General features: G+C 36.9%; 1 protein-coding gene across 8 annotated transcripts in view; it reads left to right on the top strand.

The window, feature by feature from the left end:
• Positions 1–26,832, top strand: part of prdm16 (PR domain containing 16) — a 256,289-nt gene that overhangs the window by 36,964 nt on the left and 192,493 nt on the right. Inside the window, exon 1 of one of the 8 annotated variants that reach the window (XM_051904339.1) lies at positions 18,716–19,414. The exons of the other annotated variants lie outside the window; for them this stretch is intronic. Within the exon in view, the coding sequence (XP_051760299.1) occupies positions 19,402–19,414 (13 nt within the window). The 5' untranslated portion in view covers positions 18,716–19,401. Of the gene's footprint in view, positions 1–18,715; positions 19,415–26,832 lie in introns of those variants that run through there. 8 annotated transcript variants of the gene reach the window in all.

Here is a 26,832-nt window from a genome sequence, read left to right on the forward strand (position 1 = left end):
CAGTCCCCATGAGGAAAACACCTTATAAATCATACTAAATTAAGTGTTTTGGAAATCTAAAAATGCAGAAAGTGTAGGGTTAGGGTATAGAATATACAGTTTTTACAGTATAAAAATCATTATGTCTATGGAAAGTCCCCATAAAACATGGAAATCGGTGTGTGTGCGTGCATGCATTTTGTGATTTATGAGGACACATTTGTATAATGACATTACACTGGTATTACGACTTAAACATGAAATATGAGGACATTTCATGAGTCCTCATATTTAAAATAGCTTTAAAAACATACTAAACAATGTTTTATTAAAAATGTAAAAATGCAGAATGTTTTCTGTGATGGGTAGGTTTAGGGGTAGGGGTAGTGTAGGGGGATGGAATGTACAGTTTGTACAGTATAAAAACCATTACGCCTATGGAATGTCCTCACTAAGATAGCAAAACAAAGCTGTGTGTGTGTGTATGTTTGTGTGTATGTGTGTGTGTTGTGAGTACAGTGATAGAGCTTGGATGCAGAGTGTTTGACAGAAGTGAATTAATTGGACCCCCTTTAGATCATTTGTCTTTATTGCGAAGGCTAATTGGAATAGAAGCAGGTGTTAATGGCACCAGCACAGTGACTGAAGACTGAAACTCCAATGCAGGCCTGTAATGGAACTCTGTGAGTGAACTTAACCATGTTTTAATTAGATTTCATTCTGAAACTAAACCTCACGTTTCTCCTGTTTGCCCTCTAAAGTGAGCTGAATAGACTCAAGAAAGTGTGTGTGTGTGTAAAGTGAAGTGACAATTTTGTGTTAAAGGCTTTTAATTGAAACATTTGTGACTGTTTTAAGTCAAGTCAAGTGAATTTTTTTTTTATATAGCACTTTTCACAATACACATTGTTTCAAAGCAGCTTTGATCTTAATCTTAATAATCTTAAAGGGTTAGTTCACCCAAAAATGAAAATTCTGTCATTACTTACTCATCCTCATGTCGTTCCAAACCCGCAAGACATTCGTTCATCTTTGGAACACAAATGAAGATGGTTTTAATGAAACCTGAGAACTTTCTGTCCCTCCATTGACAGCCTACGCAACTACCACTTTCAAGCTCAAAGCACAAAGGTAGTAAAGACATCATTAAAGTAATCCATGTGACCATGTGAATGCATGTTGGAAATTAACAATTTGTAAATAAAGTGGTAAATTATGTTTTTTTTTTTTTGCGCACACAAAGCACTTGCGTCACTTCATAAAATTGAGGTTAAACCACTGGAGTCACATGGATTACTTTAATGATGTCTTTACTACCTTTCTGGTGCTTGAAAGTGGTAGTTGCGTAGGCTGTCAATGAAGGGACAGAAAGCTCTGATTTTATTAAAAAGACCTTCATTTGTGTTTCGAAGATGAACAAAAGTCTTTCGGGTTTGAAACAACATGAGTAATTAATGACAGAATTGTAATTTTTGGTTAAACTAACCCTATATAGTTTACATTTTGTGATGATACAAGTAATCAGGCAGTGATAAATAGTATGTATCGCCCTACACAAGTACACTATAAAATTAGACATGCATGTATATCCAACTTTATATAAAGAGCTGGGCGATGATAAAGTTACATTTTCAAATGAAATATAAAAAAAGTCAGGCAGGTGAGATTTGCTATAGTATATATCGCTTTATGTGAGTGTGCTATATTTTATAGTTGCTGTATAATGTTTCACACACACATGTATATTGCACATGAACAAACAATATGTGCAAAACTTTGTCAACATGAACTTAGTCATCAAAATTGACCCTAATCACTTCCTGATCTTATTTTGCATCGTTTAGCAGATTGGGTTTAAGAGTTAGATTGGGAATTAAGATTTAAGAATAGGTAAAACATCAACTATACTGTATGAGTAACAATTTCAGAATGTGTTTTGAGTTGTTCTTTGTTTATATGGCATTTGGATTTTGTTTACATTGCTCTGATAAGGCATCTCATTGTTCGGAGTGAGGCCGAACAGGCGTTTGTGTGTCTGGAGGGCTGATCCACTATAGCCTTGTTAGCATTCGGAAGCTTGGTTCATCACAATGTGATGTCAGCAAGTTTTAATGGCCAACACGTTTTACCAATTATACCACATAGGGATGAGAGTGGAAAGTCACTGGGGTTTTGATGTGGTGTTTACTTGTAGGAGGGCTGTGTTAGCATAGACATGTTGGTGTGTGGTCTGTGTACTGCTCGCCTCAGTGCAGAAGCTCACCTGAGGCATTCAGGTGTGTGTGTGTGTGTGTGTGTGTGTGAGTGTGTAATACATTGTAAACCAAAAGGAGGAATACTGGTTGCATTGCACAATGTGCCTTTGTTTCTTGTGTGTCCTGTGAGGCTTAGCGGGCTGCATATTTTAGCTGAAATGTTGCTTGATGTTTGTATAAAAAGTCAGCTGACCTCGCTTAGTCATATGACTCTGGGAGCTCGCATTATTTAAGGTTTTTTGTAGCCTTTTACTTTTGAACTAATGTTATGAAGCAGCCATTACCCTCTGCTTATTCACTATGATACAATAAATATAATAATTATATACACATAAAACCAAAGACTGTCAATATGTTTTAAAGGAAAAAATGTTTTCTAGGGCTGATCAACCAAAATAATAATAATTATAAAACAATTATATCTAACATTATTATTAATAACCTCCAATTTTATAGAAATTATATTCACAGAATATAATTTAGTGTAAAAATATTTATCATTCTTTCCTGCTAATAGTTTTGATTAGAATAAAACCTGTCAGATTGGGCAGTTGCATACGGTCTAGCCTAGTTTTGTCAAAAGTACCGACCGCGATAGCAAGTCGGTACTGAAATTTTAAAAAATGTGACGGTTTGATTGCTGTTGAGTGAATTCATAAACACCTCTGATTGGTCATTGTGTTCACGCGCTCATCAGATATGCCTGTGATTGGCTACAATGATCAACGCTTCAAAAACATGTTGTAAATAGACATCAATGACCGGTCCGCAGATAGACACCTGCTTTCAAACACTCCCGTGTGTAAGCGCTCGGTGAAGAGTGTCATGACTATTTACTACAAGCTTTTGAAGCGTTGATCATTGTAGCCAATCACAGGCATATCTGATGAGCGCATGAACACAATGACCAATCAAAGGTGTTTACAACCAGACATGCAATCCACTCAACAGCAATCAAAGTGTCACATTTTTAACATTTCAGTACCGACTTGGTATCGTGGTCGGTACTTTTGACAACACTAGTCTTTAAACGCAATACGAAGCTCAAATCGAACCTCAAATTTTCCATACGCATATGGTCGGAATTCCACACAGCTCCCATACTGCTCTCCACTATAAATCAATATCCTCCGGTCTGTAGTTTGTCCGAGATTGTGAACTACACATTTGCTTCCACAGTCAGACTCAATACCATAAAAAAAACAGACTTTACAGATTACTTATTATTGGCTGCAATACATTCATAAAGAACACTTATACAGGAAAAAAACAAAAAACAAAAAACAAATGTCTTGCTGAAAAAAATATCTTAAGCCTAAGGTGGTTTGCTGATCTTAGCTACCCATAAATAAGGTTAGCTGGTATACTTTGTTGGTTTTATAGGGGCATTCGTCAGCTGGTTAGACCATCCGGTTTACCAGCAAAACCAGCTAAACATCAGCTTGGCCCAGCTAAACTAGCTAAGACTAGCAAGCCACCAAGTCAGGAGTGAAAAAAAGTGCTAATGTGCTTCTGTTTTGATGTTGTATGTTTAACAGTGTAGATCAGCATTTAACACTGTGAATTTGAGGTGAAAACAATCTGTGCTATTGTGATCACAGTTTCTGAGGCATGCGTTTTTTGGGAGTTGAGTGCTGATAGATGTAATGTTTTGAAATTATGCTCCTCATTGTTCGTCGTTAAATCAATGTTTTAGCCTGAAGCAACGTCCAAACAAATTACTTTCTACACACTGTCATCACATCCTCAGAACTCCAACTGTCATCCACCGGGATAGAGGAGTGTGTGAACACCGTGCCCCCACGGACCTCTTGACACAGGGTCCAAACACCACACACACACACAGGCAGGTCTCGGGCCGTCTCAGAAGCATTACCGAGGGTCTTGCGCTAATGGTTGCCATGTGCAGTTTTACCAGCGTTTAAGGGGCCGCCCGTCTCTACCTCTCTGCTATCATACACTTCCAAAAACATTACCACATAATACCTTAATGCCTTTTGTGTCTGCGCGGGGTTTGAGGGAAAGGTAAAACAGGAGGTAAATAAGGATCCATGTTTGTTCAGGCTGCAAAGGAAAAGTGCCTTATTGTTTTCAAGCCTTCTTCCATCACACTTTTTTCATCCCCGTATCCACCCTCGTTCACCCACCACCCTTCTTTCTTCTCCTTTTTGCAGGCTGTTAAAAGCAGTGAGGCCTGTTGGCTGCCCTGCCGCTCAGACTTGGAGCACAGTCAGCCTGCGCGGAGGAGAAAACTGCAAATTAGACTTTAACACGAAAAGGATTCAGAGATTTCGTATTTTGTTTGGATAACACTTAAGCACTGATATCTTCCGTCCAGTTGGCTAGCCTCCGCAACTCTGATAAATGAGAGATTCATGCTCTTTTTAAAGGCCTTATTGCATTGTAATGAAACGCCAAGCAAAAATGCATTCTGACTTCATTTGTAATATAAAAGCCTAGCAACATTTACATTATAAAATGGATAGTTCCAACTATCTGATTGGATAAGCCACATTCAAAGCTGTTTTAAAATGCAGATAAATGTGCATTTGTTAACGTATATTCTATATTCATGCACATTTATATAGAATATATATTGTTTTATTTGTAAAGTTGCTACATTGATTGGCAACCATGATTAGCCTACAGTAGGGCTTCACAGTGTGCAATAACTTGGTAATGCGATATGCGAAACAACTCTCGGTTACATCAATAACAACTCTCTAAAATCAATTTAAATTATATTTAAAAACTGAAAATGATATAACCAAGATACGTTTCTTGTTCTTTTGGCACTAAATCATCAATGTTTCCTCATCTGAGTCTATTCTCTGCTATCTGTGTTGACTTAAAATTTTGACTTTTCATGATTTTAAAGTATTGAAGTCATTCAGTTATCACAAGCTGGTGCGACATTTGTATATTTGTGATATTTCGATAATTTTCTATATATTGTGCAGCCCTTTTTTTTAAATTCAGATAATTATAATAAATGTTACTGCTATCACCATTTTATAAAATCAATAAGCTGCTAGTGATTTTATCATGGGTAAGATCTTGTTTTTAGGCACAGTGTGATGTGGAGAATGTAATTTTAATTTGTACTTCAGTGTGTAAATCAACAAGAGCCAGTGTTACAATTAAACTGAAATCTTTCAGCTTTGCAAATAAATGTTTAAAATATGCAGCTATCACACTGTTGTGAAAGTATAACACTTACTGTACATTACAAGCTTTAGCATGAAGCCACTGAGAATTATCGTCCCTGTCTGCACAAGGATACCAGGAAGGGAGATAAAAGAAATTTAACGCAACTATCTATAAACCACTGTTTACATGTTATAACTGAGTTATGCAAACTATGTATGTAGCGAATTAAATTGGTAATGCTTAACCAGCAGTCCCTCCACCTAAAAAAGTAGTCCCACTTCAAAAAAGACATTTTAGGCTGCATTAAAATATGTTTCATCATGTTTCACTGATGAAATCATACTGTAGGTGCTTTAACCAAAATACATTTTACAAACTGAATGAGAAATCAAAATTAATCTCTGTGGACTTCGACACAATACCATGGATGCGCTCGACAGAAATTAAATTGAACATAACCAATAATAATCTTAATTTAATTCTGCTTTTGAGCAGCATATAAACTCCTACTGATACAGGAGATGCATCAGTGGGTCTCTGTATGTTTGCTCACTCAACTGTTTTTTCAGGCTCCTTTCTCTGTTAGTTGACGACTTTGCTCAAATCAACAGAAGTCAGATGTTCTAGAAAATAACATGTTATTAGAGCGTTTTATAAATGCAAACAGCAGTGATATTATGTAAAAGAGAAAAAAAAAAGGTACAATACAGGTATTTACTCAGGCCAAGACGCGCCATGAGGGAGTTTTTAAAGGAAGTTCACTGCCAACAGTGCACCTTTAGATACTGCCGTCAGATGGAATCAATGGAAAGGAAACAGTCTCTTATGAAAAGCGGGCGAGATCTTCCTCTCGGCTCTGTGAGGCGGCCTTGTTCTGGATCGAGGCACTGCACTGTTAAAACATTGACTGCCTTCTAATCTCTCTTACAACAGTTGATCTGTGGAAAATATGAAAGATGAAAGTGATATGACAAGAATGATAGAAGTCTTGTTCTTTAATATTAATATTATCCGCCCTCACCACACTACTTTTGCCTGAGTTTTTCTAAAATGTAAATTGGCGGCTTCTGTTTTCTTTTCTGTTTTCTTATTCCCATTATTAAAATTCCATTTTTTGCATATTCCGAAGAAAACCTGACTGGTGTTTACTCATAATTGCAAAGTTCTGTCATGAAACTCTAGATGGCACGGGTTGATAGGTCCTCAATCTGCTTGTAATTACATCATTCTCTATAGGGCACAGATCATTGGTTCCTGCTGTATCAGTAGCCAATGAACTCACTGCTCAACCTTCAAATACTTGGTCAGCATTTGCTGTAGCAATTGTAGCGTGCTTTCAGAAACCCTCCACCTTCCCCAGCTCCACCTGTATACATCTGCTATGGGTAATTCATGTATGCTATATTGTACAGCAGCAGCATGTCTTATGTTGTGTATGTTTCGGCAGTAGCAGCAGCAGCAATAACAGCAGCAGCAGCAGCGTAGCAAATCTATTCAGCCAAGACCAATCAACATTGTCATATCTATTACCATGCCAAACACTCTGAGACTTGTCATGACAGGACTATGATGCTATGTAGTTGCTAAGGTGTTTCTTGTTGTTGCTAGGTCATTGTCAGGTGGTTGCTTGGTGTTTGGTAATTGGCTTGAGTTAAAACCAGCCCAGGCTCATTAGAAAAACATACCTGTGGGAAAATTTTTGCAAAACGAAAATATGTAGCGCCATGTATGTTTCGTGACAGTTTCAATGTCTACTGAGTGGCACTAAAAGCGTGTTCAGTTTTTTTCCGAAACAGATGAACGTGAATATCCAAAATGTATTTGTTTACAAATCATGCATTTTTGTAAAACATGTTTTGAGATCATAACGTAATATTGTGCTAGGAGACGTGACAACAAGTCTTTATTAATCCATAATCTGACCTGGTAATCATAACTGTGTATGAAAACGATTAAAAGTGCTTGCTGTTTTACTGCCTCTAGTGTTCATTTTTTGTTGGAAATTGCAGTGGTATGTATGTTTTGGTACGTTTTTCCATGAGATCAGGTTGGTAAAACAGTGCACACCGACTCTTTATGATATGCTCGGATCCGTCTTTCACTGAAAGTCTATGGGACTATTATTTCATTACTATTTAATTAATAGCACATTTCAAAGTAGACTGCTGTATAGCCAAACCACATTATTGTGTGTTTAATCACAGAAAGATTGAGGAGCTATGGACTAGCTATCGAAGCCCGTTGGATTTAGTCTTCATTGTGTTTGCTTTAAGTGGGAGCAAGAAAAGACAAACTTTCCCTGAGCCACTGACAGAGGATATTTATATCGTTTAGAAGGCCCCTTGAATGTGCCACAGCGAGGGCGGTAATTGTGTAGGCCTGTTAGAGTTGATTACTAATTTGGAAACCGACAATAGAGTGCCGATTACCCGGCACTTAAACACAATTAGTGAGAGCCGATAGGAGTCAATACCAATACCGAAGGCCTGGAGAGTTAGTCAATAACTGACCCTTACTTTGTAGCATGCCATGTGGGTTGGTATGCACTTACCCTTCCCGGCTTTTAAATATACCACAGTTTGATTTAATACTAATTATACATTCCTAGAATATGTATATGTGAGTTGACTTTTTTTTAAATGAAATTATTTTAAAAAAAAATAACTAGAGTGTATATCATACAATGAATTGAATAAACCTCTGTTATCAACATGCTTTCAGTTTTTGAAGTAAAATACATTCTTTCATAAATACAATACTTTCTTTCTTTCATATCATAATGAAGGGAACTAAGGTTTAATTAAATGACTGAAATAAAAAGTAATTTTCTATATTTGTTAATGATTTCTGTCAAAATGCATAGAAGTTTTGTTTCAAAAAATATTATTTTATATATTGTTTAAAATATTATAACCCCTTATTCATATCAGCCAGGTTCAACCAACATTGCGGTGAGTCATGATCACAGAGAGGGACCAACTTCATGACTATGAGTTTAGTAAGTCTCATAGAAATATGATATAATTTTTATGACATGGAGTGGTTAGTTCAGGTTGTTAAATGGTGTAATATACCATGTACATTGTTTTAAAAGTCTATATTAAATATAAGGTAACACTTTACAATAAGGTTCCAATTGTTAATATAAATTAACATTGAAAAGTACTTCTAAAGCATTTTTAAAGCTTAGTTAATGTTAATTTAAACATTTACTAATACATTACTAAAATCAAAAGTTGTATCTGTTAATATCATTTGACTTCAGCTATCGTGATCTAACAATAAACGGTTGTATTTGTATTAACATTAACAAAGATAAATAAAAACTGCAACAAATGTATTGCTCATTGTTAGTTAATATTAGTTAATGCATTAACTAACGTTAACTAATGGTTTCTTATTGTAAAGTGTTACCAAATATGATACAAAATGTGAAAATGATATTTTTTAAAACATACATTTCAACTGTGCTCATAAATGATTTCTGTTAGCACCAGTTTGCTCAGACTCAAAACGGTACTCAGGGGTAAGTGAGATCATTTAAACAAATCAATACGATAAAACACATGCAAGCACAGAGATACTCTCTCTCCCAAAACACACGGAATGTAAGAGAAAAAGAGTGTGAAATGAAACAGGTACATGTTTGTTCCAAATAAACATTTTCATGGATGTTAGCTCTCCTGTTTCTGTTTAGAGTTGGAGAATAATGTGTGGATGTATGGCAATTGGCTTTTGTGGCAATTAACAAGCCTTAATTACGGCTGAATGGAAAGTGGAGAGCTTTATCGTGCTTTCAGGCCTTCAAAAGGCTCGTCTGCTGTTTGATTGGACATTGATCTTTGTGCAGTGTCTGTAATTTAGAGCACAGACACTAAGTGCCGATCTCAAATTGTTTGTTGTTCTCTTGACAAGCATGAGTCGCCAATTAACCCCTAGTCATTAGGCTTGTTTATCAGCATTGGTAATTAAGATGCTAAACAGTGTTTGCAAGGCACTACCATCTTCATTTTCTGCATTGTTGAGGAGAGCAAGAGCGGGTAAAATAGCTTGGGGTGGAGGGAATTGTTGATTTTCTTGGCATTGCTGGCAGGATTTTGATACATAAGCATGGCACAAGTGAGTTTAAAATAGCCAGAATACTTTTTATGTTGCATCACTAAAGTGGCAGAATGTTTTTTTCCTAGTCCAAACCATGAGGCAGAAGAAAGAGAATGTCTGGGAACGCGTGCCAAATTCCCAAGTCAAGAAATTTGGCTGCTATTAATAGAATAGCGAGTGATTATTTTTGAAGCAGTGCGGAATGATATCATTGCTTCGTTTGGATCATTTTTTAAGGAGCTCGTGTTGTCCTATCACATTTCCTGAATTACTCTAAACATTATTATCACCTCTTTATTAGATCATTGTTATTTATTGTTTTGACTTAACCTTTATACAGTCACTCAATTAACAACGACATCCATGGATTGTTAAATGTAAACCACTGCAGGAATTATTCTACAAAATCACAGATTATGTTTAAATTTCATGACCAAATGTTTTGGGTCTGTTATAACTATGTAATTACATTGTAATAATTGCAGGACATTGTTACTACAATGTAATAACAAACTAGAGAAGGTTTTTTCACTTCTACCTTTTGAACGATTAAATAAGCAAATAGGTGTCAAAATAGACAATTTGTAACATTGAAGCATTGACTGTATATCACGTGTGTTATGATAACACATTTGTGGGCACTATACCTCTAAAGCTTCTGACATTCTCCAAATGCTGCTCTATTTCTCCAAAGTGCACCTATCCCACCGCTGTTCTCACCTCTACATTCACCTTCTCTCCTCCACCTCTGATGGAAATCAGCCTCTCTGCCCAGCGTGAGGCTCAGATGGATGCAGAGGGTCTGGATCAATACCAAAGGTCATTCTGCTAAAAGGCCTTTGGCTCCACAAGTCTAAAATGTCAGTGGTGAAATATGTGCCATTGCCCCGAACCGGACAGCTCTACTGTGTCGCTTAGTTGTTTTGTTCTGTCGTCCACATTAAGGTTGACGGAGCAGTAAACGGGCAGGTATCTAAAACACATTGGCTTGTTTTCCATTACGGGGGGAGGGGGGAGGGGGGAGGGGGGGACAGGAGTGAAATGATGGGATGATTTTAGTGGATACGTGGAATCGGATGTGTAGTAACGGGTAAAGACCATGCCAATGAGAGAGATTCTGATTCTTTGAATGCCCTTGTGTATAGCGGTGTTCTAAGCCAAGCCTCAGAGTGTGTGTAGCTGATTTGTTAAGCGCAGACCTCGCTTGTGTGTGTGTGTGTTTCCAAGGTAAAGCTGGCCAGAAGATGGACGCCTGTTGCGTGTGGCTTTTGATGGAGAGAGGCAGCTGGGTGTGTGAAGAAGTGTAGAGAGCGGAGGCGGTCCAGGCCGCTGCTGTCCCCTATTCACTGGCTCTCGTTAAAGGTCCTCACCCGCTGCTTCCAATCAGACGCTCTTTGTAGCTCTCGCTCTGTGCCAACGCACCCGGCTTACAACTCACCAGCTCTGGCACATCTGTGTCCGCAGGGAAGGAGAGAGAGATGGGGATGAGGGGTGGTGGGCGGCAGAACAGTGTGGATGGATGGATGCGGTATGAGGAGTTTGTAAGAACCCATAGGAAAGAACAAGCACAAATGAGATCTCTTTAATGTCAGTTGTGTCTCAAAGAAAGGAATAAGATGGAAAGCACATGGAGACTTTCTAAGATATTTTCAACATTGGAAAAATGTGCCTCTACCTGCATTTTCAAAAATGTACCTATAAATACAATTCACTGCAGTTTTCAGTTGAAATGAACCCTATTGGTTAGGTTTAGGGTAGGGTTCGGTGTAGGTGGTGCATGCTTTTCAAATGCGATAGAGCATTAACCATTTAGCACTCACTGGACATTTCATTTCTGAACTGCCGCGATATGTACAACAACCAATGTAATAAAATGTTGCCAGTTTCACGCTCATCTGTTTTGGATAAAATGAAACACTTTTAGTGCCACTCACTAAACATTATGCTTTGACAGTGTTGTGAAACGTGCAAGCAAAGTAATATCATCTTGCAGAAATGTCACCATAGGCACGTTTTCCCAATGAGCCTGGGTTATATATTTTTTTCCCTGAAAAAAAGACCCCAATAATCTCACATATGTCTCCTCTAGAGTGTCTCAAATTGTTCTCAGATTTGCCAGGATACCAGTCAGCAATAAAATGGTCACAGATTTCAAAACTTCTCTCATCAATTATTTTTCCATGCTATTCTATTCACATTCACACTATTCACATTTGATAATTCTATAGTCTTACTGTAACAACATACAGTACTCTAATTTTCTAATCTTATTTGTTTCTAGTTTTATGAAAAGTAGAAGCATCTGAGACAAAAGTCAAGTAAATTTATGACAGAGCAGCATTTAATGTCTAATGTGTTAATTAGCTCAAGTCAAAAATCTTACGAACGATTCTTGATAAGAAGAGATTCCTTTGCTGAACCTTTTAAAGAATCTTAATTTTTTAAGATTGTGGCAAATAGAGAATCTTGGACCATGTCAAATGAAATCGAATGTGGTTGTGATCTTGTGATTTTCTGAGTTGTGACATAAAGGGTGTGGTCACATTTATTTTGTGGGCAAAAAAGGTCCATTGTCCATTACTAGTGTAGCAATGTTTGAAGCATAGCTCACACAGAATCACTTGATTATTGACTGTAGTTAATCAATTCAATTGTTTTTCATTTTTAAGTTATTCATTAACATGGACAGCTTGGTTCTTACACTAACAAGTCTTGTTCTGGGTTTGGGCCTCATGGGGTCTAGTTTTGGATTAGGTCTGGATCCTGCAATGCATTACCCTGCTCAGTAATTTTAATCCTCAAAACGTATTTTTTGGGGTGTAACGGTACACAAACGGAACAGTTCGGTACGTACCTCAGTACTGAAGTCACGGTTCGGTACGGGTTTGGTACATCAGGGGGGAGAACTAATAACATAAAATTGCTTCCTTTTTTATTAAACAGTGGTTTATACAGATTTTGTCTCTGTCATTAAATAAATTCAATTATAATATTTTCTTAAGGATAAAAAATATATATCTCAGCTAATGCTGTAAACTATATACAGGAAGCCCTTTACTGCACATTACTATTAAAGGTTACAATTAACAACAGAGCCCAAACTATTAAATTCAGTTGCTATTTATTTTTAGATATAATAATCAACACTCAAAGAAAAAACATGTTTATTGCACATAAGGTTTTGCATTAACTTCTAAATCTAATTATAAAATTATTTTTTCAATTATTTTTCTATTCATTTTTGAAATATGATTATATAGTTACTGTCATATCTTTCATGACACATTTATTTAAACATATTAAATAAGTACGACATTACTAACAGGTAAAGTGCATATAATGAATATATAAGCTAATATAATGCATATCTTTAGTGAAATGCTTCATTTCTCTAGTGAACTAACATGCTGTGGACAGTAAATGACTTGCCTGAGGTAAATGTAATGCTACGTGAGATATTATTCTGTAGTGTTTATGGTTGAAACACTAGTTGAGAGATTACATGTAAACATGAATAGATGAATGAATAGAATGAATAGATCGTCTGTTCTTCTTTTGCGCTTTTTCCTGTTGTGGCAGTTAGCAAACAGCATTGCATTACCGTGTGTGCCCTTCTGGATTGGAGTGTGGATCGACTGTGACTGACTGTATTCATCGTCTGACTGTATGCACCGAACCGTGATGTCCATTCCCTGACGGTTCAGGACAAATACATGTACCGTTACACCCCTAGTATCTTTAGTTTATTCAAATGTAACCTTTCCTTCTTTACTTGCCCACAGTTTGTTGACTTTCATCAGAATAGTTTGAATTGTTAAACACTTGCGTTCATGAGGTTAGTGCCAATGTGTGGCATAAAGAAGATTAGCGTATAATTCTATAAATCTTTGCTTGTGACTTTTTTATGAACTCTCTCATGGATTTATGCGGCTGATGTGGTGCCTTTGCCAGAGGAGCGCTTTAAGCTCGCCATATATTTTATTAGACAGGCTTGTCAAAACAGACACCACATTGGGCAAACAGTGGCAGCTCAAAGCACAACTCTGACAAGGCCTCGAGCATCAACATAGAGGTCACAGCCTCGCCAGGTTCCCAAGTTTGTGCGGTATCGTCATCGTTTAGTCTCATTGACCCTGTCTCTCAAAAGCACGTCCAGGTGTTCAACGCCCCATCTTTTTTACAGCTTGACGGCTCTGAGAGGCGGAGCGCGGCTCAGGTTAACTTCCTGTAACCCAAACTCTAAAGAGAGGGGGGAAAGGAGAATTAGTATGTACTTGCACAGAATGCACAGGCTATTGTCGAAAGTGGTGTCTTGTGTCTTGATCCCATTACAAAGGTAAATAAGAAGAGCAGAAAACTGTAATTCAAGTGTTCCCGTTGCAGTTCATGCTGATGTCATGTGCTTCCCCTCTCCATTCAAGCTTGTATTGTATGTAATTATGTGATTAGTCAGGCTCTTATAACTTGTGTGGAAGTGCTAGAGTTGGTTGGTGCACCATGGTGATGAAGAAGATACTCTGGACTGGCTTCCTGAAGTAAATGGAAGTGCTCATCATTTTATGAGCGTCTGATTGGATGATCGATGCTCGAAGCTGTAACATAATAAATATATACACTAGCCTATATACCAGTTGAATTGAACATATCTACAAAATCACTTACATTTTGGCTAAAGAATTGTTTATTGTGATGTAAATTAAATTATTTACTGAACATTGGTGTCTTATCATATTGCTGTTGCCAAGTCAATGAAGACTTTTCGACATTAAAGTGATTTTTGACTTTAAAACCGCTTTATGTCATGAATAACAACACATTTTAACCTTGGTAAAATCTCTGCATCGCATGGCTTTTTGTAGCTAGCTGGTTTAGTAAACCATCCTCATTCATTAATATATTTGGAGGTTAATGCAGGTCGCTGTAGTGCAGCTTCCCCCAAAAACCTGGAGAAAATATCTGTAACATCATATGTATTATTCAGTCAGTTGGATCTACCATGCTGGATGCTGGTGTTTGGAAGGCGATAAAGATGATATGATGTGACGCATTTGCATACCCAAAATCCTCAGTGTGTTGTGCACATTGGAGGCCCACCCTGACCTAATTAAATGCTGCTGGATAACAGTCAAGTCATAAGCACAGCTAGCCTGGGCTTTTACAAAAGCTCAACTTTAACTTAAAGAGATTAGACAACTTTTGCAAGATATTAGCTGTTCAAAAATGAGAAAAATGTCCCTAAGCCTCTTGAGCGCGAGGGGTGAGCAAACAGGGGCTCTTTTGTTCCTGTGGAGGGGCCGGACAGTGCCGGGCAGGGGCCTGGCTCCGAGTCGCTGTGTGCGGGACCGGGCAACACTGCTGATCCCTGCCCCTGTAAACCCAATCAGCTCCGGGAATTAGACAGGGATTAGACTCCAACCTACCAGCACAGCACTTGAAAAAAATATAAGGACCGGAGAAGGGGGTGTTCGGCCCACCCAGGAGGTCACGGCAATAGCGGAGGCGAGTGACGCAAGAGGCGGAGAGGATAAAAAGTTGAAGGGCAATAAGAGAAAAAGTGTACTAAAAATCATTTGTGCATTGAAGTGTCCATATTATGCTTTTTCGAATATTACTTATCATGAAGTATGTAATATAGCTGTTTCTGAATGTAAATAGTATGCAAATTTTTAAAGATCAAAGTGCATGACAAATAAAGTTGTCTCCGAAAAGAAAGAATCAATTCGGAACTGTCGAAACGAATCACTTCATGTTACATACTTACGTAACAATGTAACAAGTTTGCAGCCTATGGTCTTCATTGGCTACCAGTGAACAATGTCTACTTTGACCTGCCCTCAAACACTATAGTTGCACATGAGGCCTGGAAGATTTTGGTTCGTGTTTTGAGCGCTGCAAACTACTTTGCATGCACTTCTAAGGGATGAGGATGGAATCGAGCTGTAATTGATATGGAAAAAATGACGCCATCGTTACTGTTCGTATCACTGTGTAAACAAGTGCTGAGGAAGACTCTGGAGCTGAAATTTAGATATGGTAATAGGCGTTTCATTTCCGACAGACGCTGTAAGCGGTAGACCAATCACAACAGACTAGGCCATCTGACCAATCAGAGCAGAGGATGCTCTCGGAAAGGAGGGGTTTAACGAGATCTTCAAACGGACCATTTTTAGACTCTTTGAGAAATGAGGTGATGCTGAAATGTATATTATGAGAAAATTAAAAAGTGTTTTTTGACCTTGGATGCATGTAAATCTACTGTCGGAGACTCCAAAAAAAAATTAGGAACACTTAAAAATGTGTGGATGTCATTTCATTAGATACAATGCCAAAGCAAGTGGCATACGCAAATAAATGCTGCTTGAGCTTTTCGCAGAACTAATTTTACTTTTCTAAACCATTTTTGACCGTGAATAACCTGGTGGTTTGATGAGTTTTAGTGGACGTATAAATTCAGTTCCACTCAAGTTCACATTGTCCTAGCAGACTAACACCAGGTGCATTTTATCACATTAACTATTGACATATTTTACCAACACAAAGTGTCACAATACTTCTGTCTTCGTTTTAAACAGTCGATCTAAAACTTAACAAACATGTTTACCTGTAAAGTGTGCTTGTTTTGTCATTCTGTAAAAAAAATTACGGCAAAAAAGGCGGTTGTGGTTGCCAGAACTTTACTATAAAACATATGGTAGCAACATTTTAAGTTTTACAGATTGAAATTAAATTTACAGTTTAAAAAAGTGCTAAAATACTAAAATCTGTTTGATACACTTATAATATACTGACAACCAAATGTGAGCTGTCACTCAGAGAAATCAAGATTTTTCACTGTAAATAATATGACTTTCTGATGTTCCTTCTCACTTCCAAAATTTGTACATTTTAACAGTATTTCACTGAAAATGACGCGAAATGTCCCATTAGATCTATTACAGTTCTTCACTGTATAGAGTAAGGGAACTTATTTAAATTTATGATAATTTATTTTTTAAGTGTACAACAAATATCACATGGTTTGATATTTTGGATTCAATGCAGTGTCATCAGTGTACTTTATATACCTGTACATTTTGGGACTTCTTGTTAAAAATTAAAACAAATCAAATACATCAATATTCAATTAAGATTGTAAATCACAGTGAAATTCTGTGTTTATTAATCCATCTTTGAATAACATATTTTAATATGTGCTGTCACTTACAACAAATCGAAAAGATTCCAAAAAAGAAAGAGAAATCACAACAAATGGCTTTTCATCAGGTCAGACGGCTGGAGAATGTGATATCTCTGTCCAAATGTGATAATCGATAAACTCAGAAAGCCTCATTGTGGCCTTGCGTCAATATCTTTTTCTCTGCGGTGGGCGAGCGGAGACAGATAAAGACACACAGATGCTTTGGTGTGTAACGAGGCCTGGCTCCTGTCATCACAAACCCCTCGTTGTGCCTGTGAAATCCTCACACACACACAGTGAGATAGAGGGTGGCTAGACACAGCAGCCATGTGAGGAGTGTCATATGGAAGAGCTTTAGTCCCTGTATCATCCTATCAAAGGAATGCTGCCTACGCCTGGATCTCCCACAAAGCCACCTCATGTGTGCCAGTCCAGAGAGGTGCAGGGGACAGAGCGACGCTGCCAGCCCGCTGCATAAACACACACATACACCCATCTGCCATCTTGCACGTTTTATCCTTTACACATGACCGTTTGTTGTTTCAACACTGTAAGAAGTGGTAACACACAATTTTTACATTAAGGATCTGTTGATTTGACACAAAATGACTTATGTTAGTATAAACTATAGTGCAGCCAAGTTGATTTAGTCGTATTCAAACAGACTTTTTAAACTTAACAATTTAAATCTTACCATACAAATTAATTTATTTTGTTTTATTAGGCTATTTTTAATGTATAGTTCATATAGCTTGGGGTTTAAAATAAAATTAATATTCAGTGTTTGTACAGAATTTAGCAGGATAAAGACAATATTGCCTTCCTGTATAGCTGCTTATAGCTAAATTGAACTTGTTTCTTAAATGATGAACTTTGCAACATTGGTTCAGTTATTGAACTGAACAATGATGAATTTTACAACATTAACACTGCTATTTCCGTTTTAATGGTTTAAAAAATAGGTATTGTATAATCAAATAGCGAACTTAAAGCACTCTTTATTTGACCCTATGAATCATCCGTAGTTCAAGCCAAGGTTGCCAGGTCTGCGGTTTTTCCCTACACCAAACAGTATTTGTAGCGCCTCCCATCCAATAATCGCAAAGATTATGCTTACTTCTGATTAAAAAAACAAAAAACAAAGTCTCAGCTGTCAAATTCTATCCATTTTATCACACAATTTAGACGCTAAATGGCGTTTTGGCGCTCTTCAATGTGACGTGACCAATCGCTGTCCCACCGGCTGCACGGAGCACGTGTCTTTTCTTCCACTTTGCGCCAGAGAAACAAGCACGCAGCCATCTTTAGAATTTTGTTTTGAACTTCCGTTTATGCGGTAGCTATGTATATTTCTATGGCATCGCTGTCGAAGAGTAATTAGCTGGTGAAGTGGATTTACTTATTGTAGAGTTAACAAAGTTATAACAAGTATTGTAATGTGTAAGCGGATGCTATAACAAATGTCCATTGACATGGAAGAGTTTAAAACGAGCGGTTATAAATCTACTTACCTTCATGCTGTGGAAATACAAACCGGAAGACAGAACACAACGAGCGCTGAAAAGGGGCGGAACAACGTAAGGTCTATAGCAAGAAAAAAAAAAAAAAAACGTACAGTATGATGAACAGCAAAAGGTATGTTGAAAGATATAGTACAACTTATCGAAATGTATCATGTCTCATATAATCACACTATCAATGTTTCAACCGCATAAAGACCTCCATAAACAAGCTTTTGAACAATATGTCACTTAACATTAACCTCAGGAAAGTTATCCATTGGTCACAGTTCGTTAGTTAGCTATAAAAACACTAAAGAAGCTTATTTACTGTTAATTATATATGTTTGAATAAGTTTGTCATGAAGACAAATGTTTATGAAAACTACCTTAACTAAGTTGTATACAAACATTTCAGTTTTTTATATGAGTGTAATTATTATATCTGAAAATAAATAGCAGTTAAATATAATAGCTTGAGTTCTGTTGTTAATTTTAACCTCTAATATTATCGTAATGTACCAAATGAGAGGGTTCCTTGCCTAGTTTACAGCATTTAGTTGAGAGAGATTTTTTCCTAAGAAATCCAAACTATCGGTATAGGCAGATATCAATCTGAATAAACATAGTTCAGCTATTAACTTGAATAGATTTAATAGTTTAACAGTTTTTAGTAAACAACTATAAACACTGAACAAAAAGTTTTGTCAGGCAATGTAAAAATATGCTTCATATGGCAACATCTAAATTAAGTGAATTTATTCCAGAAGTAGCCTATTTATGAATCTACCTATATATTAAGTATCCCCAATGAATGTAATTTTTCCAGTGTATGAAAAGCTTTTTCTTTTTTTTCTTTTTTTTTAAATTTAAATGTCTGACACATCTAAACATCCTGAAACTTTGGATCTATCAACAGTCAAAGGAAGATAAAGCTGAAGTCATCTTACATGGATAGACAGGCACTCAGGTCTGAGGGCTCCTAGTTTGACTCTCGGCCCTCTCTGTGCCTGACCTCTGAAGTGTCCTTTCCTTCAGCTCGTTGAGTGTCTGCACCTCTGCTATCTGCTTCACATTCTTTCACGTTAGCAGCATCACCCCAGCGGACAGCCTCTTCACCATCCTTATACACCCTATCTGAGACTGTGTGTGTATGTGACAGCAACTATTGTGGCCTCTCTGTTAATTGGTAACCAGAGTTTTTGAAAACTGGAAGAGCTTTTGAACGCGATCGTAGACCATGTCTGCATTTGGTAAGTTTTTTTTACAGCGCTTAATTTTGGATAATTTAATTTGGATAAGTTAGTTGTAAGTCAGGTATTTTGAAATGATTTGTTGTAGCTGCGTTGTGAGATTGTGCAAGACGTGGATGTCTCTTGGCTGTTTTGAGTTTAATGTATTTAGATGTGTTTACCAGGAGTGGACGTTTTATGCGGACAAGATAACAAGGATTATTATCCTTACATTATGCTCACAGGTTCTTTATTAGCATCATAAAAACAGCAAATCTAGAGCTTTAGTTTGTCTTCTATACGTCTCTTTTTATCTCAACTGCATAACATATTATTGCTCAGTACAATGATTTATAGTGATTTTAAGTTCAAGGTCATCTTCCATTTTTCCTGCTATGACAGTAAGATCAATATTTAACAGGGAAACTAAATGAAATTTGTTTTCCTGCTCTGTTTCTCTCTGTTCCTCCCACATGTTTGCTGTGTTTATCTCGGTTGGTGGCTGCTTTGGAGGGTCATTCATATTGTGTCGTGTGGGCCTGTTAAATCTAAGAGGAGTTAGTCATTCTTCATCGTCTTGTTAGGTCTGTCCTCCTCTCTCTCCATCCGACAGCCCGGCCACTCACCTTTAACCTCCACTCCACTACTCATTCTGCCCATTTTCTGTTAGGTCCAGGGAAGCTGTGATATCTACAGCTGGGGTGAGCCTTCAGAAAAGACAGAGTTTGCCCCCAGGCCACACTTCATCACTTCAAACAGTAAAACAGCAACATCCTTTTCCTTTCATATGTCACGCGCAGAAACATTATCTCTGAACCTGCACAATATCATATGTGGGGGTGCGCCAGTGTAGAAATTCTTGCTAATTGGCAGATGATTATTATGTTGTGGGCAACGATGGCTGATATTGTAAATCTAAATTAGAAATTGCTGCATAAATCCAGCTAAATTTCCAATATCAGACAATCTAATTTGCATTATAACCAACTGAATAATTTAAGAAGAAAACATTAATATTGGCTCATACCTATATGTTTGCTAATATTTCATGGTTCTGTAATCCCATTGGTTTGAAGACCTTGGAAAATGAATTAGAAAAATACAACTAAAAGAACAAAAGTAGGTAATAAAATATAGTATTTTTTTCTGTACTAATTTTCACAAAAAATAAAAAAAATAAAATAAATAAAAGTCCACAATTAAATATCCAAAACCAATACATTAAGAAAGATAATTTCCAATATCCTATGCAAAAAAAGATGGACATTCAATTCCATGTTATGTTTTTCAGTATAAAAATATTATAAAAATGTATATTCAGTATGAACTGATCAGGGTTATTAGCGTTAACTAAAACTGAAGCCATAAAAAAAACATTTTCATTACTTGAAATAAAATAAACATTAACTGAAATAAAATAAAATATATAAAAAACTGTAGTTTAGCTTAAGTTAAAGTATTAAAATAACTAAAACTAAAACTTGATAAATAGCTATATAGAAATATTTTAAAAACAAAAACTAATAAAAATTGAAAAAAAAGAAAGAAAGAAAAAAAAACAAACAACAGAATTATATAAACTTTAACTGAAACTAAAATGAAAACAGAAAATATAAAAATGACATCCAATTCAATATATCATAGTATGAAATGAAATAACACAGTGACTGGTGCAATAATAATACTAATAATATTGGCTAAGACAGATATGGTCTCTTATATATAGTGCTTTCTTAATCAGCACATTGCTAATCACATTGCTTCTAAGACCAAACTTTGGGTGTGCAATTCTAAAAAAAAAAAAAAAAAATTTATAATATTAAAAAAATGAACACAAGGACAGAAAAAAGCGATAAAATAGAGGCTGTTCTATCAGTGCATTTCCACATCCCTCCCCTCCTGTCCTTGTACCTTGATTCCTGTTTAATATAGAGACTGATGAGCCCAATTTGGCTGCGTTTCTCCCACTGCTGGATGATTAATAGTGCTGTAAGGTAGCATCGGGGAGCTGTCCTCTCCTTCGGCCCTCTCGTCATGGTGATAGCTCTACCCCGCGCCCTGAATTGATGACACAGGCTGGCCATTTGCAAATCAAATGGAGAGAGGCTGACTGTAACTCTGACACCTCCATGTCCCCTCTCTTTCTCTCGGTCTCTCTCTTTCACTCGTCCGCCCTCTCGTTACTCCCTATTTCACTTATTTGTTAAGTGTCTCTCCCATTTGTTATGCAAATGAGACGGGTGAGAGCCAGGGGTACGACATCATCTCCAAAGCATGATAAATATTTGATCAGGCGTAATGGAAATTGTCAAGCCCGTCTAATTGTGTCACACATTATCTGAAGGGAAGTAGCAAATTTGGACACAGCCTTTGATCTGTCTCTCTCTCATTTCTGTCTCTCTCAGCCAGCACAAATGCTCATTTGCTTTCTCTTTTTCTCTCTCCTTTCGCTATGTGCTCCTTCTCCCTGCTCATTTCATACAAGCAGAAAGCCACAGCCGAATGTCTCTTGCTGAATCACATGACCAAGAGACGTGTCATTGAAATCTCCCTTTCCTGTGTATTTACCCCCGGTGTACCACACCACTCTGTACTCGGGCCCTTTTTCTTTCCTTTGTGTTGTGCATTGCATTCTTTGCCATTCTGTTTTTTCCTGTTTAAGGAAATACTAGGTCACACAGAGGCTGGTTAGCCTCTCTCTTGTGTTTTCAGGCTATACTGTTCAAAGTTAATAATAAATAAATAAGTAAATAAGGTTGTAAATAAAACCAAGATTAATGGAGTATGTTTTACAAGAAAATACTCTTTCAATCTTTCTAAAAAGGCATTTTGCATTAAATTAAATGTTACTTGCCTTTTCTTTGTAATTATTTGTGAAATTTAGTAGCAATTTCTGAATGAAAGTAAATCCTACACTATTTTATTCTGTCTACTACTTATACTACTAATAATAACATATATCTAAAATGGTTTGTGTTTTATTACTTGATTCTGATTGTTCAACCACAGCAATGCACTAAACCACACTTGGAATTGGCACACATTTGTTCGAAGGCATATTTGCTGAGGACCAAAATTTTACAGTAGTATTTTACAGTGCATTAAAGGATTAGTTCACTTTCAAATGAAAATGACCCAAAGTTTTACTCACCCTCAAGCCATCCTAGGTGTATATGACTTTCTTCTTTTTGATGAACACAATCGGAGAATTATTAATAAATATCCTGACGCATCCAAGCTTTATAATGGCAGTGAACGGGACCCACAAGTATGAGCTGAAGAAAGTGTCTCCATCCACCATAAACATATTCCACATGGCTCTGGGGGGTTAATAAAGGCCTTCTGAAGCAAAGCCATGCGTTTGTGTAAAAAAAGCTTACACTACGTCCTACGCCTTCCCTATTCAACTTACGGAAAAAACATAACTGACGCGACGCCAGTTTACACTTTCTTCGTAACTTGTATACGGTAGGCGGTCTGGAGGAAGCTAGATATTTTACTTCATAACTTGTTAAATATGGATATTTTTTTTACACAAACGCATCGCTTCACTTCAGAAGGCATTTATTAACCCCCCAGAGCCGTGTGGAGTACGTTTATGATGGATGGATGTGGATGGAGATACTTTCTTCAGCTCATACTTGTGGGTCCCGTTCACTGCCATTATAAAGCTCAGATGCGACAGGATATTTATTAAAATATCTCAGATCGTGTTCATCAGAAAAAAGAAAGTCAAATACACCTAGGATGGCTTGAGTGTGAGTAAAGCTTGGGCTAATTTTCATTTGAAAGTGAACTAATCCTTTAAGGTGTTTCTCATGTACAGTATCTTGCTCAGGCCATTCGGTTTTTCCTCCATGTCATGTGACAGTAGTTATCTGTGACTGTCTGAAACCTATAATCTATTAAAAAGAGACTAAAAACACTGAGTAGTTAAAAAGGAGAATATCAAATAGGAATCTGCATTTAAATCAACATTTCCCAGTTGCACAAAACAGTCAAGAAGGCCAACACAAGAAAAGGACATGCAACACACATCTTATAAACTCTTCAAGATAACATGTATTAAAATAACACATTAGGATAATGTATTAATAACATAGATGCTGTATGAAGCGGAGCAAAAATAGACAAAATAACTGGCTGTTTTGTGTATGGTAAAATCACAGTTGTGCTGATATTCAGTACAACAGCACTCTGTAGTTTACCATTATTGGTTGTTTTAAGCAATATCGGGTTACTTTTGCTGTTCTATTTTAAACTTCACTGCCATACTTAGCAAGTGGGCTAAAAACTACCACATGATGTCACAATTTTTTTGTTAAAAACAGACTCCAAACTGGAACATACTCAGCGAGGAGGCACTCTAGAGGCAGGAACAGTGCTGTTGATGCCTCTGGCTGCGGTTAATGGCCTGGGTTGTATGTGCCGAATGCACTTTGTGGCAGTAAAGGTTGTGGAGTCTGTGCGCATCTGGCTCTTGTGTTACTTTCTTTGCTCGTCTTCCGCATGGCTCGGAGGCACGGTAGTGAGCTACCTGCTGAATCCCAGGAGACCGGTGGGATATTTATTCAGCCTGCGTCCACTCTGACCTCCTGTGCTTCCCCCAGCAATGGGATGTCTAGTCAGACCGCTGAAACGAAATTTGCGGAGGTACCGCGGGGAGCGGCAAAGAGCTCTGAGCGCCACTGTCTGACTCATGACAAATAGTTGCTCTGCGCCGCTTCGTCCCTAGAGAGGGACACCTTATTTAGGATGTCATGCAGTGAGCAGAGGCAGAGATAACAGAGACAAAGCAGGGGGGTCAGCTCAGATTACCTAGGAGACCACCTCCGTTAAAGGGTGCCATTTGTTCCCAAATCGACCCGACGACCCCCCTAATTACCAGCCAATTATCTGGAATTCGCTGCAATTCGCTGCCGCTTTAAACAGGAAAATTGCCTTTCATTCTCCAACTGCTCACCACGTCCCACCTCTGTATTACCACACGTGCACCGCAGTCTCAGGTACGAGGCGTTATTTATATGAGCGAAAACCTGCTCGCTGCTGCTAATGAAGTCACATGCTCTGGTGAATGTTAATTAAGTGAAGAAACACATTGTATCATTAAGCATTTAGGACATAGTAGAGTGTATTATGAAGAGGCTGTCCTAGTTAGCTTACCATGAGGCCTGACCTCGGTAGTATTGAGATAACTTTAAACAAAACATTATTTAAAAAAATGTGACATTGGAATATGAAAATGTTACATTAACTCTTGCCATCTTCATGCATCTTCTCTCTTTGGATTAATAAAAGGCACTTTTTGATTAATTATAGTGTTTAATAAAGGCATAGTTTTAGAGATTGTTTCCAAACCGATTGTAACTAAATGAAAACGTGACTATTTTATGCGAAGGTGATTTGGTATGATGTGATTCGTACGGAAATGCAAAATTTTTACAAAAAACATAAGCATGAAGGTCCACCCCTAACCATCAGTGGGGCGTAAGCAGATCATATGAAAATGTATGAATGAGTTCATAGAAATTTATACAAATCAAAATTGATCTGAACAGCGTCATACACTAAAGCCCTCATAATTTTTGCGATATGCCAACCGACATGTTGTTTGGGCATATTTAGGACATAGTAGTGTATTATAAAGAGGCTTGCTTGGTTAGCCTTCTATTGAGATATCTTTAAACGGAACATTAAAAAAATAATATTGCATTTTTTCAATCTTTTGATAAAAAAAAAAAAAAAACATCTATAAGCTCTTTTCTGTTACTGCCAAAACAATTTCATAGAAAAGTCAAAGCAAAATACAGAAATGTGTGTTGTATGTTATATTGTGTTAGACTAGAGCTATCGATTTTGTGATTAGTCATCTCGTCTCTCATATAGTATAAGCATGTTTATTTATATTTATATTTGTATATTCTGGCCTGTATTCATGTAGAGGTTCATGAAGATGAGATGATGTATTATTAGATTTAAAAAATACAATAGAAGTTCTACTGTGATTTAGAATGCAGTGTAGTCTAAACATGAAATATTTACAGTTGTCCGTAGTTATCTACAGATACTCCTTTCTTGGAAGCTGGAATTCTTGTTAAACAAGCTCTTAATCACAAGCCTCCTTTACAATATTTAAGCACAGTTTAACACTTTTTTTCAGTAATTTATAATTTGTGAGGGATTTCTTAATTCTTTTTAAAACTTTTTTTTTTTATATTTAACCATTGCCTTAAATTGTGTGTATATATATATATATATATATATATATATATATATATATATATATATATATATATATATATATATATTTTGAACATTTGTACAGCCAAATACAGTTTAGCCTTATTATGCAAAACAATATCCATGACCACAGAAAGCCACCACTGACCAATCACAATCAGGTGTTCTAGATCACAGGTGTAATAAGCAAATTATATATATATATATATATATATAGCAAATTACATTGAAGGTGCAGTGTGCGATTTCTATGCCACTAGCAGCACCAAATGGAATTGCAGTATATTTTTTTGAGCGGGTCAAGTGGGTTGAGCATAATAACATTGGCTCAATTAATGGCATGAGATTGGGGTGGGACTACTGTTCAGCCTACCAATTGAGGGTGGGGGAGTGTTTGAAGCTTGTCTAAACCTGTCTGGTGCCTTTTGAAATTACGTAGTTCGCCTTTATGCAATTTGTTTATTACGTTTTTATTAAATAATTAAGGTCAAGATATTTAACTGATCATCAGGTATGGACCATGCTGTCTCTACGGGTTAACGGTGTAGGTCCCTCGTTGGTCTGGCTACCCATCGGAGAAGGAGGTCAGGCCCCCTTTCCCAGAATTCTTAGAGCTAAGCCCATTGTTTGTCAGGCATGTATATAGCATTGTGCTATGACTGATTGTCGCCTGAGCAGGTTCTCAGCTCTGTTCTGCAGGAGAACCGGCCGCATTGTTCTTCAGTGCACTTGTTACCATTTACTCTACTGCCACATCTGTTTTCCTGCTTCCTTCCCACGGCACAACATGATGACTTCCTTTTCAGACCTGTTATTCTGCCCTGCATGAAAAATAGTGAAAATGAGAATGGATTGACAGATTTATTGATTAGTGTTTTTTTTTCTTCTTCTGAAAAGCAAATGCTGAGTGTTAAGGAAAGTAAGAGAATGAATTATACTGTTAGGGTATTGATAGCATAATTTTTATTTGTAATATTCTCACAAGTGGTGTGTGATGGTCTTCTGAAATTAGGAAAATTCCACTGTCTGGATTTTTTTTTAATCATAGTTCATTTCCATTTATATTATGTGAAGAAATAATAATAATTATAATAATAAAAATAATAATATTGATTTAATGTTTAATAATAATTTTAATTAAGCCATTTAAAACTATTTAAAATAATTTAAACATTTAAAAAAATTAAGTCATTTAAAAC

The sequence above is a fragment of the Ctenopharyngodon idella genome, chromosome 8, assembly GCF_019924925.1.
Source record: "Ctenopharyngodon idella isolate HZGC_01 chromosome 8, HZGC01, whole genome shotgun sequence".
Taxonomy (NCBI): Eukaryota; Metazoa; Chordata; class Actinopteri; order Cypriniformes; family Xenocyprididae; genus Ctenopharyngodon; species Ctenopharyngodon idella.